Raw genomic sequence first — 12,283 nt, forward strand, 5'->3', positions numbered from 1 at the left:
CCATGTTAGTTCAGCCCAGATGACATGGAAACAGAGATGATTGGAAAACAACTAGAAAAGTCTAAATGTTCTTTGCTAGCCGGAGACTGAAGGAAAACGGGTTCTTCCTTTGATAAGGCCAATGTCCTTTACTTCTGACATTTCTGAGTTCGAATGAAAAGAATAGATGCATGAAACCTCTCAGAGAAGAAAGACACTGAAGAGGGTCTCCTGTGCTTCTGTTCATTTTATTCTAGGGACATTCACTCCTGCTCAGATGCTCTGCCAACAAAACCAGCAGGGGCACTGGCCCCTAAAGTTAAGTGCTCAGTGCTTTCTTGTGGCCCCAGCTCCCAAGGCTGCTGAAGCTCCTAACACTGAAGCTACTGCCTGGACAATCTTGGGCCTTTTCTTTTCCAACCACATAAGACCCAGAGCTCCAGTAGTGTAGCTGATAGAAATGGTTTTAGAGGGACCAGGAGCCCCAGCCAGACCTCATTTTCTAAGGGGTCTACAGCAACAGCACCAAAAACTGGCAGCGTAAAGAATGTTTCTAATTCAAATTGAAACAGAGTAAGAAACGAACCACGATTGCAAACAGAAACAATGCAGAAAGCAATGAAGAAAAATGAAATCATTTCCAGGTTCCAAACTGCGCATGTCAAGGCCAGAGATTGGCCTACTGATTCTGTGCACCGAGGGTCTGACATGTGTGATTGTTGTAGTCCTTACTCCGACGCTTGGGTTGAACATTGCCCTTTTCCATCTTTATGAAGGGGATCAACATGGATTGATTTCCCAGGGTTTCATAGCAGCCCAGTGTTATGCTGAGGGACCTGTGTTCCTGATCTCTGTCAAACCCACTTTCCTCTAAAATGTTCTCAGAGATATGAAAATATAGTGAGTTTCCCTTGTGCTTACTTTAATCTCCAATGTTTTTCCTTTAACTTTATTTACATCATTGGAAAATCAAACCACATGAGCCAGTTTTAAGGACCTGATCTGCCAGAGTTTGCACCTTGCAGGTGACACTCAGCTTCCCCTCAGGACTGAAGTCACTGGTCTTGGTTACCCTGAATGTACATTTCATCTGGGCTGCCAAGTCTATGGTTAACAGTCTACAGGGGACAGAGTCAACACTAAAGCTGGATGTTAATCAGGAAAGCACAGACTTCTAAAGAGTCATCACAGACTGAGCTAAAATAAAAAAGTGTGAAGAAGATCTAATTGGGGACATTATAAAAGGGAAACTCATATGTCCAGTAATGTATGAATACATTTAAATTCTAATGAGATCCTAGGTTCTTGGGAAATTATAAAAAAAAAGAAGAAACTAGAAATTTGTTTTCTCTCCTTTGCTATCAAAGTTTTATTTTCTTAAGACTTGGGAATCAAAATAATTCCAAGAGAAGGCCTTAGTGGAAGCTGGCTAAGACAATGTCTTCCAAAGCAGTTAGAGCTGAGATGTTAATGCTGTAACAGACTTTGTGTTCAAGTTACCCACCACTCGCTGTTCACAGTCTGAGAGGCTGTTGAAGAGAAGCAGGCTATGGGCTTGAGAATGTTAGGTTATGCTTTGAAATAGTAGCAAAGACATCTCCTAGGGAAGGATTTGCCATGAATCCTAAGAGCTTGCAAAATTACATGGACGGTGTCTTTGCTCCGGAGCCAAACCCCAGATATACCTCATGGCCCTGAAGCCAGTTCAGGACAGACATGATAAGATTGATAGGCAAAGCACAGTTCTACTTTAGAAACAGTTCCAGACCTTTGGTTTGCAGCTTAAAGCCTGTACCATGTTATCTGCCAGGAACCAGAGTCAGGCTTAGCAATCCAGCACTGCCATGAGAAGTCCTGATGCTGGTGAATCCCCTTTCGAGACATAGAGAGGTGGATCCAGAATCAACGCCTGCTGACATCCAGTCATGAATGGGAACACTCTTGGGGCTTCACCACTCTGTGAGGAGATGGAAGAATATTAATTTTCCTCAGTGATATAGACATTGGCAGCCCCACTTCTATATTATGGTAGATAGCAACATACCCATGGTCACATGTAGGACCCTGATTAAACTCAGTAGGGCACGAAAACAAATAAAAAGATATGAGAGTGGGGAGGGCACTATAGGAAGGTGGGATAATGACAAGGGTTTCAGGGCATGATGAGGGCTAAGTGCAACCAAAATGCATTTATAAATGTGTAAAACTGTCAATAAAAATAAGTTTAGTCTTTAAAAATTATAGATCATTCAACTATTAGTTTGGATCTAAGTCATCACTGCAATCAGTGGAGCCAGAAGTTATTTCAAGTATGTCCTGCTGCAAAAGTGCCCCAGCTATGTGAGATCTCAGTGATTGTAGAGACAAAGTTCCTGTCTTCATGGGGGACTTGTGGTGCAAACCCCAAACCACCCATTCATTAATTCACTTGTTCAATGGGTAGTTATGTGATACTGGCCCACTATGAACCTCTATGAACTTGAAGTCCCCATACCAGTGAGTCTGTAAGAGAAACATCTGATTTTCTTCCAAGGCAGGAGTATTAAACAAAAGTTGATGTTGCATTTTCGTCTGTATTCTGCAATTATGTTTTATTATCATTGACTAATAAAGAATCTGCTTTGGTCTATGATAGGGCTGAATATAGCTAGGCAGAAAAACTAAACTGAATGTGAGGAGAAAGAAGGTAGAGTCAGGCAGACACTGTGTAGTGTCAAAGGAGAAAGATGTCAAAACCTTATCAATAAACCACAGACTCATGGTGATATACAGTTTAGTAGAAATGTATTAATTTAAGATGTAAGAGCTAGCTGGAAATATGTCTGAGCCATTGGTCAAACAATGTTGTTATTAGTAATGTTTCTGTTTATTCAGATTTGGGTGGCCGGGAAATGAAAGCACAGTCTCTGTTTATGAATGGCACCCAAATGTTTGGCAAGAATTTTTACATAAAGCTTGAGAAAGCTTAAGAACTTGTAGACAGACAAGAACAGAGTCAAGCGCGGCTTCTTGGTAACTATCTTTTCTTTGGTAGGTTCTCTTTGCTGGCAGCAAGCAGAGGTATGACACATTTAAGAAAGGCTTTAGATACAAAAACCTTGCAGCTCTTTTTAGAGGTCCTACCACCAAACACTTAAGTGGTGTTTATGAGTAGCTGGTGGCATGTTTCTTGGTGGTGGCAGGGACCTTGTAACTGCACAGAGTTGTGGCAATGAGCATGGCTCCTGCCAGTACCTCCACTATGAAGCTAGAATCTCAGGAAGCTAAGGAATGGGCAGAGCCAGGTGTTAAAGTAGCAACTTTAACCCTAGCCATGCTACTTAGCATAGTTAAGACTCATGTGCTCAGAAAAAGACAGATATATAAGAAATACAGATTCAGACAACCTTCAACCCTCTAAAAAAAGTTATAGTGTGTTTAAAAATATACACAGATTTGGGAGGGGAAAAGGATACAGTAAGTCCTTAAAAAAAATAGAGTAGCTGGGCATGGTGGCATATGCCTTTAATCCCAGCACATTGGAGGCAGAAGCAGGCAGATCTCCATGAGTTCAAGGACAGCTTGGTCCACAGAGTGAGATCCATGACAAAGATACATAGAGAAACTCTGTCCAAAATAACCAAAAATTAAAAAATAAAAGTAAAAGAAATAAATCAAAAAGCCATATAAACATGAAAAATACACAAAAAGTCTGGTTTATGTCTTTTATTGTATTTTCTTTGAATTTTATGACTGTGAATAAGCTAACTACAGAGAGACATTTCACTGTATGGGCTGCTAAGCTAAACCAACATATATATTTTAAAAGTATCTTGACTTCAAAATTGAAGTCTAAGGACATGTTAATTCAGAAAAGAGGTTCTGCTTTTGTTTCCACAGTGGATAGAAAGCTGTGGATTCCTTACCAGCTAATATGATTATTTGAATAAAACAAGACCCCCTGAAGTGATTGCCCAGTAGACCAACATCTACAACCACTTGAGCACTGTTAGCTGACAACCATACAAGATACCCCACGAAAGACCTGATTACCAGTGCCCGATTCTGAAGAAAATATTCTAAAGAACTACACCCTAAGCATTGATTTGATGGGTGTAAAATGCTATTCTAACATCTGCATGCTTCATTCCCAAGACAACAGCTAAGAAGGCGAAGGATAGGTTAAGCAGCCTATTAGTGAAGGGCTTGAGATTAAGGTCCCTGTCTCCTTCACATTCTCATTCGCCCAGATACTGAGCCCTAGGGACTCAGATGCTAGGTCTCTGACCTCAGGCCCAAGGACTGACTACAGCATCCTTGGTTGGATCGTAACTATTTTACTATTACCTTTCACCCACACACCAGACCATTAGCTCAATAGGAACTAATTCAAAAGTTAAATTACTTTAATGAATAAAAATCGAGCAGCACTATAGATTGCAATACAAATATTTTAATAATCTGGGATTTTTAAATCTCTTCCCTCTTCTAGGTACTTTATACTTGCCATCACAAGCCTGGGGGCAAGTTAAGAAAGCTGTCCACTAAATAATGCTTGCTACCCACATTTTACCCTATCCCTACTTCCCATCTGCAAAGTAAAGCAGAAAAGAGTTGGAAGATTCAGTCAGTTGTCATTGGACTCGGGATCCCTCGACTTGTTATTTCTTTTCCCTGTCTTCCCAGGAACTATTCCTAACCTGTGGGTTCAAGGCCACACCCCTGAAACAGAAAAAAATGTCAATTTTTGAGCAAGTGCCCTCACATGCCATAGTTTTCATTTTTACTCCATGCAGCGTCTAACCTTCCCCTAAGGTGTTCAGAAGTAAAATCAGGACAAGCCAAGACCACCAGAGGTGCCTGTCACAGTACCCACCCAATATCCTGCCTGGTTCCTGCTTCACTCCCTTCTCACTGTCCTTTACTTCTGGGGGATGCCCATCTTCAACTCTGGAGAGTGTTTCTGCCTGAGCAACCACAGGCTTGACCTATCCAGTGGGCACAGTCCCTGAGCATCAGCTCCTATCACTTCTGCAGCGGTCAGGGACTTGGTCACCAGAGAAGCAGAACTGGACGACCCAGTAAAACAATTGGATGAAGCTTTTCCTACTCCATCATCTCTACACTCCTGAAGAAGTCACACAGGGCAATAGTGATGATTGGAGGAGCGGATAAGTCCTTCAAAGCACTGGGGTACCCTAGAACATTATGCACGTGCTATACATTCTAATCTTTGTGTGTTGTTAAACCACATGTGCCAGGAAATATCTGGTCTCTGGCTCTCACCATGGCCTGATCTTAGTGGCCTGATCTTAGTGGCATGGCTTTGGGTCTAATTGTTATAAAGCCTTTCACTCAGCAAGATCTTCTTGTTTTCCGAGGCACCCTATTCTTCTGGTGGCAGCTTCTGTTTACCTCTGTCAAATAACACTGCATTCTTTCCAACATCCTATTACTTTCAATCTCAACCACTCTGCAGCTGCCAGCCCCACAATGCATGAGCCTGAGTCAAACTGAGACCCATAGGCATAACAGCTTCCCGAGACTGTATCACGTAAGCACTGAGAATTCCCAAGTGACGTGCCTGCTCCAGAGCTTGAACACACCTTCCATGGCTCTAATGTGTCAACCCCTCTCCTCACATTCAAGAAAAATAATAAGTCTTAAGAAAACAACATGAATGAAAGAATTTTAGTGACAAATTGAAGGGAGACACGGCACGTTAAGCCTAAGGACTTTGGCCATGTCATCTGCCTCCCAGGGGTTTCCTTCTTCCTCCTTCTCCGTGCACTACAGGTGAGTAGCACATGGGCGTGATTTTCATCCACACCTAAGTTCCTCTCTATCCTTTTTAACTTCTCAGATGCTCCTATCCGAGGAAGACTTTTTCTCTGACCTACAGGAATTCATCATGTGCTCTGGTACACACCCTTCCTGTAGCACATCCACCCTGTTTCCACTCCTAAGTAACTGTGTAGTACCTATGTGTGTTCATTGTAAAACTGATGCTACTTTAAATGACTGCTTCTGGCTGGTCCATTGTGGCCTGGAATCATAAAACTTATTGTTCTGAACTGATGCTATAGGAAACCAAGAATCTACAAGATGCTCCCTTAGTGTCAAGACCTTCTTAGAGCCTTTTAAATGTCCTAGGTTCAGCAGAGTAAAACAGGAAGTGATTGCTTTTGTTTTACCCTTTTCCCCCTGTGATGTGTTGAAGCACAGTATCTCAGGAAATGTCAAGTGGATAAAGGTCTTCTTGATTTTCAGTTCTGATTCTTTAGATAGCATCTCAATGTTAGAATAAAACTCTAGTCTATGCTTCCCTTACATGCTGCGTCCATCTAGAACTTTCCCAGAGAGGACGATGAAGATATGAATATTTTCAAATAGTACAACTCAATCACAGGAGGGAATAAGCATCTATATATAATCTATATAAAAGCTTTACGGCACATGTCTACAGATTGGCATTGAAGATAGTGGCTCTCCAGCTGCCTCTTCATTTTGGGATGGAATTGGGATGATAGGGACCGAACTGTAAAGAAAACAGATTATTTTTGTGTTATTAATTCATCCTGGATTATTGGGAAGAATATTGAAAATATGCTACAAAGGAATCCTGTACTGATCCTTCCTGTAGTACCAATTAGAATGACTAAGCCGTAAAATTCCACCAAGATTCCTCCAGCTAGACAAGTCTCTGTATTTCCTGTATGTGTTGAAACCATATAGAGAGAAGGCTATTCAGGGTGAGGCTACTGGGATTGGAGTCTTTGTTCTCGGGGAAGGGGTGGGAAAGGGAGCGATCAGAAACTTAGAGCTATGAGCTGTCAGTCATCACAGGATGGTTGCTCTGTAGATCACGTGATCTCATAAAGACAAGGAAGTGAGAGACAAGACAGTTCACCATGGTAGAGGTAAGATTAATGATCTCCATCTTCAGGTGTCTCAGGAATCTCCCAGATAAACAACTAGGAAAAGAGCCTTTCAGGCAACCCTGTGTGGCATAAGGAGAGGTGAGATTATGCACTGAAAGCCACTGGAACATATAGGTTGATACTTTGAATTAGCTCAAAAGTGTAATATATGTTCTTGTTCAATTCTTGCTACCTAACCCTATCTCTTCCTGATGTCTATATAACCCATAGGAAAAAAAACTGAGGTTAGCTGCTGTGAGACAAAGCTTGCTTTTGATGACCATAGACATGAAGCCATAAGAGACATTTTTGTAGGAAATCTAGGTTCCAATATCATTTTCTTCTTATAAACCCTATAGCTCTTAGAATTTCTTTTGGCACTCAATATCTTTATATAATTAATTGTTCTGTAGTTGTTCAATCTGCCAAAGAATGAGGACAGTGAATACACTGTGGATCTGTGATAACCACTGTATCTTTATGGCTGGTTTGGATGACTGGCCTAAAGAAACTGCTAAGAAAAAAAGAGCAGTCCACAGTCTGGAAGGAGCTGAGCTGGCTCTAAGAGCAAATGCTATGATAATCTTCTGTTGAATACAAGAGTTTCACACATTTCACAGACCTCCAACAGTCATGCTGACTCTGGCCACGAGGGGTAAGCCACGACCAAGGTTATTCTGAAAGCCCACAAAGTGCTGTGTGTCTAAACCACACACTGCCAGACATCCAGTCCTTTAGCTAATGTGAGTGACTACCACCTCTTTAGCATTTATAGCTTTGGCCTGTCTCATTGGTCTAGTTTAAAATCATGAAGATTTTTAAATTTTTAAGAAGAAGCCTTATCATCTTTCTGGTTGACAATGATAAAGATTGATAATTGTATGACAGCACCAAGTCCAGGAAAAGTTCAACTTCCCAAATTATATAACTTGAGTTCAATTCTTAAAACAATCATTTCTGTCTTTTTAAAATGGTCATTTATATGTATGAGAGCTTTTTCTGCATGTATACATATGTTCATAACTAGTGCCCATGGAGGTAAGAAGAGGACATTAGATCCCCTAGAACTGAAGTTAAGATGTTTGTGAGCCAGCATGTGAGCACTGGCAAACAACCCTAAGTCCTCTGCAAGAACACCAATTGCTCTGAACTACTAAGCCATTTCTCTAGTCCCCAACAGCCATGTCTTGATGTCCCCAGAAATTCTAGTCTCTCCATCATGACAACAAGCCAATCAACAAGACTTTAGTCTACCTGCCCCTGGTGCTATATCTTTGGGTAAAGGATAGTAATGGTGTTCAGTATAAGTCTATTAATGAAAAATAAGGAATGATTTTTTTTGGAAGCAGAAGGAATTTCATTGAGAAGAGATACTAGTGATAGTAATTAGGAAGGGGAGGGAAGTCAGGGAAAGTACTGGAGATTTCTGGGCAAGAGAGAGGACTTAATTCCAACTGGAGTCACAGGCTAGGGGACAGACAGCATAAACCTTTTAGAAGGCCCAGAATTCTGTATCTTCTAAAGAAACACACCTTCCTTAAGCTAGCTTTCTGCCCATATCCTATTCTCCTGGCCTCCACATTACATGATAAGGTGACCTTCAGCTTCCCTACTGACTGATATGAGAGGGTACCTTTAATATGCCCATGAGCTGCTTTACTGCTGTGGCACTGAAACACTCCAGAAGCAGCTGGTTTGGGCTTGCTCTTCCAGAGGAACAGCAGTTCAGAACAGCAGGATATTCACAGCACCACACAGCAGCCATGATGGCAGGAGCAGAAAGTTTAGAGTTCACATTTTCAAATGAAAGAAATAAGAAGAGGGAGCAAGTTAGAAACAGGCCATGGCTTTTACTCTCAAAGTCTACTTCTGGTGCTGCATGTCCCCTAGCAAGCCTGTACCACCTAAGATCCCCAAAGAACGCCACCAACTGGATACCAAATATCCAAGTGCTTGAGATCAGGGAGAATTTTCTCAACAAAGAATGGGTGACAGATAATCTCTTCTAGTACAGTAACAAGCTACAGAATGCTAAGCTATTAGACACTTCAGCATTATTAATGATCTAAGCTTTGAAAATATTCTTGGGGCAAGAAATACCTGAAGTCAGAAGAAAATCAGAAAGGAGAACTACTCAATCTCTCCACTTTCTTTCATTTCTCACCCATTAAGACCAAGTGCAATTCATGGCTCTGTGGTTATTTCCAAAGAAAGTATGAAATCCCCACATTTTAAATAGAGTAAAGTACATCATGATAGGGGTTTTTGTTTCAAAAGCCCAGAAACTAAAGTATATAGAGAGCAAGCACAGATTTGTCATAAAAGGGTTTCAATTAAAAATTATCACCCAATGGATGCAGCTGAAAGTTATTCCCTTATGTGAAGTAAAGTCCCAGAAAGACAAATATCCTGTTTTGTCTCTTTGGTAGATCCTGTATTTCACATACATACATAAAATGTGTGTGTGTGTGTGTGTGTGTGTGTGTGTGTGTGTGTGTGTGGCATGAAAGTAGCAGCAAAACTGTGTAGGCGACAAAGCAGACAGGAGAAAAGCTAGAAAGGGAGAGGAGGGAAGACGGTATGAAGTAAAATACGTTCATTCTTTAATATATTTACGTAAGCATGGCCCTTCCAAATCTGGATACAAGGAATAGATCTCAATTTAAAAACTATAATTTAGTTTAAATATAAACAGTGCTCTGCTATACTTCTGATGGCAATATGGGAAACAAATAGCCAAATAGTAATGATAGCATATGAACCCAAAGACAAATTTGTCTCTAATAGTATATTGAGTTCTGGTAGAAAAAGAAAATTCATATTTCATAAAAATCATCCTCCATAGACAGGCAGTGCTCATTTCTGTCTGTCATACAGTGGGAGCTACTGAGCAAAGTGCCATCCATCTTCATCAGATCACCTGTGTCTGGTTAAAAACATAAAAATCATCACCAGCTTCCTGATGGCTGCTGATGTCCCTCCAGAGAAAAGGGAGAGTAGGAAGGGTCCTTGGACCTTCATCTGAAGTTCCAGGAGCTCTTGGCCCCATTTCCTTGCAATTGCAGTTCTGCCCCAACTACACATGACCAGGCAGTCTTGGGAAGGGTTAAGGCATGGGCTGGGATGACTAACTGAGAGGAACTCCATCTAGGTGACTACGGAGACGCCATCATCCATGCTGGGCCGAGACTTTCCAGTACAGTGGTCTTTCACATTCCTGCATGCACCTCTTTCCCCATCTTTATAGTAGCCCACTCAGTCCATGGGTTCACCAGGCTTCACCCTACTGGAGTCAAGCTTTGCTTTATTGTTTGGAACTTACAAGGAAAGAGTCGACTCTTTCTACATCTCCCCAAGGAAGGTATTCTCAAAACACTGCCTATTCCACTGCAATGTACTAAAAAAATAAATAAATAAAAACAAACAAAGAAAACAAAAAAGTCTTTTCTCTGTTAAAAACAAGTACATAAATGTTGGAGGTTGGCATGATAATTTCATTAATTGTGATGAACACAGTACTCCCATATCATCAACCTAATCATTAGCAGCATGTTTAAAAGTTATTGCCATTCATCAATCATCTTCATTATTCCATACTCAAGATCATTTTATCCCTTCATACTCCATACCAAATATTCCTCAGAAGATAAATATGGACACCCTTCTTGGCCACATTACATTGGAGTGATATTAGTAGCCTTCATGGCTTTTCCTCTTATGCATATCCTACCTGAACTTCAGTTCTGCCTTCCATGGGGTCTAGGACCCATTCTCTATACATTAGCAAATGCATCCCACTCCCAGGCCCTAGTGGTTTGATGATTTAACACTCTTGATAGTCAAGAGCTAATCACATCTGACCAAATCAAATATTTACTCCTCTATCTCTTCAGCTAAATTTGAAGTGCTGAAGGGCAAGAAATGAATTCTATGCATCTCTACATTCACACTGCCCTGCAAAAATAAAGACAGACAGTTTAAAGTTTGAGCTGGATGCATGAAAGAAGAAATGGCAGGTCTCTGGTATGCCAGGGAAGCAATAGCAAAGGTGACTTAATGGTCTCTTGTCAGGAATTTGGAAGCATGAGGAAGATACTGGAAGTGCTGGCTCTGTCACTCCCAGGTTGGGAAAGCAGCAGCATGCTTGGGCTCTGCATCACAGCCTGCTAAGGATAAAAGGGCTGCTGCCCTGGACCATTCATCCACAGCCTCTTCAGCTCAGCCTTCTCCTCCTGCCTTTGCTGCATCTGGTGAGTACCTGACCAGGGAGAGGGACTCATCTAGGGTGTGCAGAGAAGAGAAACCGGACTTGACTGGGAAGGAGGCAGAAGTGTTTATTGAGAACTCAGCAGGAAGACTACCTGTTGGGGACAATGAACAGGGAGGAGAACACAGACAGGAGCCTCTTTGGGTTCATCAGAGCCTGTGACACAGCAGAGTCCTGGCTCCCAGCATTCCCTGCGCTCTCCTGAGAGTCTGCATCTGCCCAGGGAACATTGCAGGAGCCATTCTCCCATTGCCTGTATTTATTTCAGCTCAACAGAGTATCAGAATTCCCTCCTGCCAGCAGGGCAAGAGGAAGGCAGTGGCTTGCAGGTCATGGAGACCAGATACCCTTTGTCTTTGCAGAGATCACAGCTCAGGGAGCAGCAAGTCTTAGGAGCAGACAGGGCTTTATGAAACCATTCCCAAGGGAGACACTGGCCTAAAGACATTTGCTTTGCTTTCCCAGACTGACTCCTGCCGAGATGTCCTACCAGCAGAACCAGAAGCAGTGCCAGCCTCCTCCCAAGTGCCCCTCCCCCAAGTGCCCCCCAAAGAGCACAGCACAGTGTCTGCCTGCAGCCTCCTCCTGCTGTGCTACAAGCTCTGGGGGCTGCAGTGTCCCCAGCTCTGAGGGAGGCTGCATCCTGAGCCACCACAGGCGCAGGTCCCACAGGTGCAGGCGCAGGAGCTCCAGTTCCTGTGGCCGTGGCAGTTCTTGTGACCGTAGCAGTTCCTGTGACCGTGCTAGTGGTCAGCAGTCTGGGGGCTCAGGCTGTGGCCACAGCTCTGGGGGCTGCTGCTGACCTGATCGGTGCAGTTGGGAAAAGAAACATTTCCAGAATCAAGTCTAACAACCTTTCCCAACATACGGACCTCTTTCCCAGTTTTCCTGTTCCCTTTAAGAGCTGAGATGTTTCTGCAAGAGAGCTCAGATCTCTCCTGGCTCTTCCTGTTCTCTGCATGCCCACACAGTAAGCACCCTGTTATCTGGAGAGCTTGTTGATAACTTCCCAGTCTGTTATTATCTTGTTCTTGACCCTGTGGAAAGTAAAGAACTTGTTTCTCATCATTGTGTCTCTCGTGTCTACCTTTGTGGATTCTCCTATCCTCTGCTCCTCTGCTCCACTAGTCAGGAAAAG

The 12,283-nt window shown here is 42.4% G+C and overlaps 1 protein-coding gene across 1 annotated transcript; it reads left to right on the forward strand.

The window, feature by feature from the left end:
* The first annotated feature begins 11,626 nt into the window (after positions 1-11,626).
* Positions 11,627-11,947, forward strand: LOC119801502 (late cornified envelope protein 3D-like). The gene has a single exon (XM_038312138.1). The coding sequence runs from the start codon at positions 11,627-11,629 to the stop codon at positions 11,945-11,947; it is 321 nt and encodes a 106-aa protein (XP_038168066.1).
* Positions 11,948-12,283: the final 336 nt, after the last annotated feature.

The sequence above is a fragment of the Arvicola amphibius genome, chromosome 14 (genome assembly GCF_903992535.2).
Source record: "Arvicola amphibius chromosome 14, mArvAmp1.2, whole genome shotgun sequence".
In the NCBI taxonomy this organism is placed as follows: Eukaryota; Metazoa; Chordata; class Mammalia; order Rodentia; family Cricetidae; genus Arvicola; species Arvicola amphibius.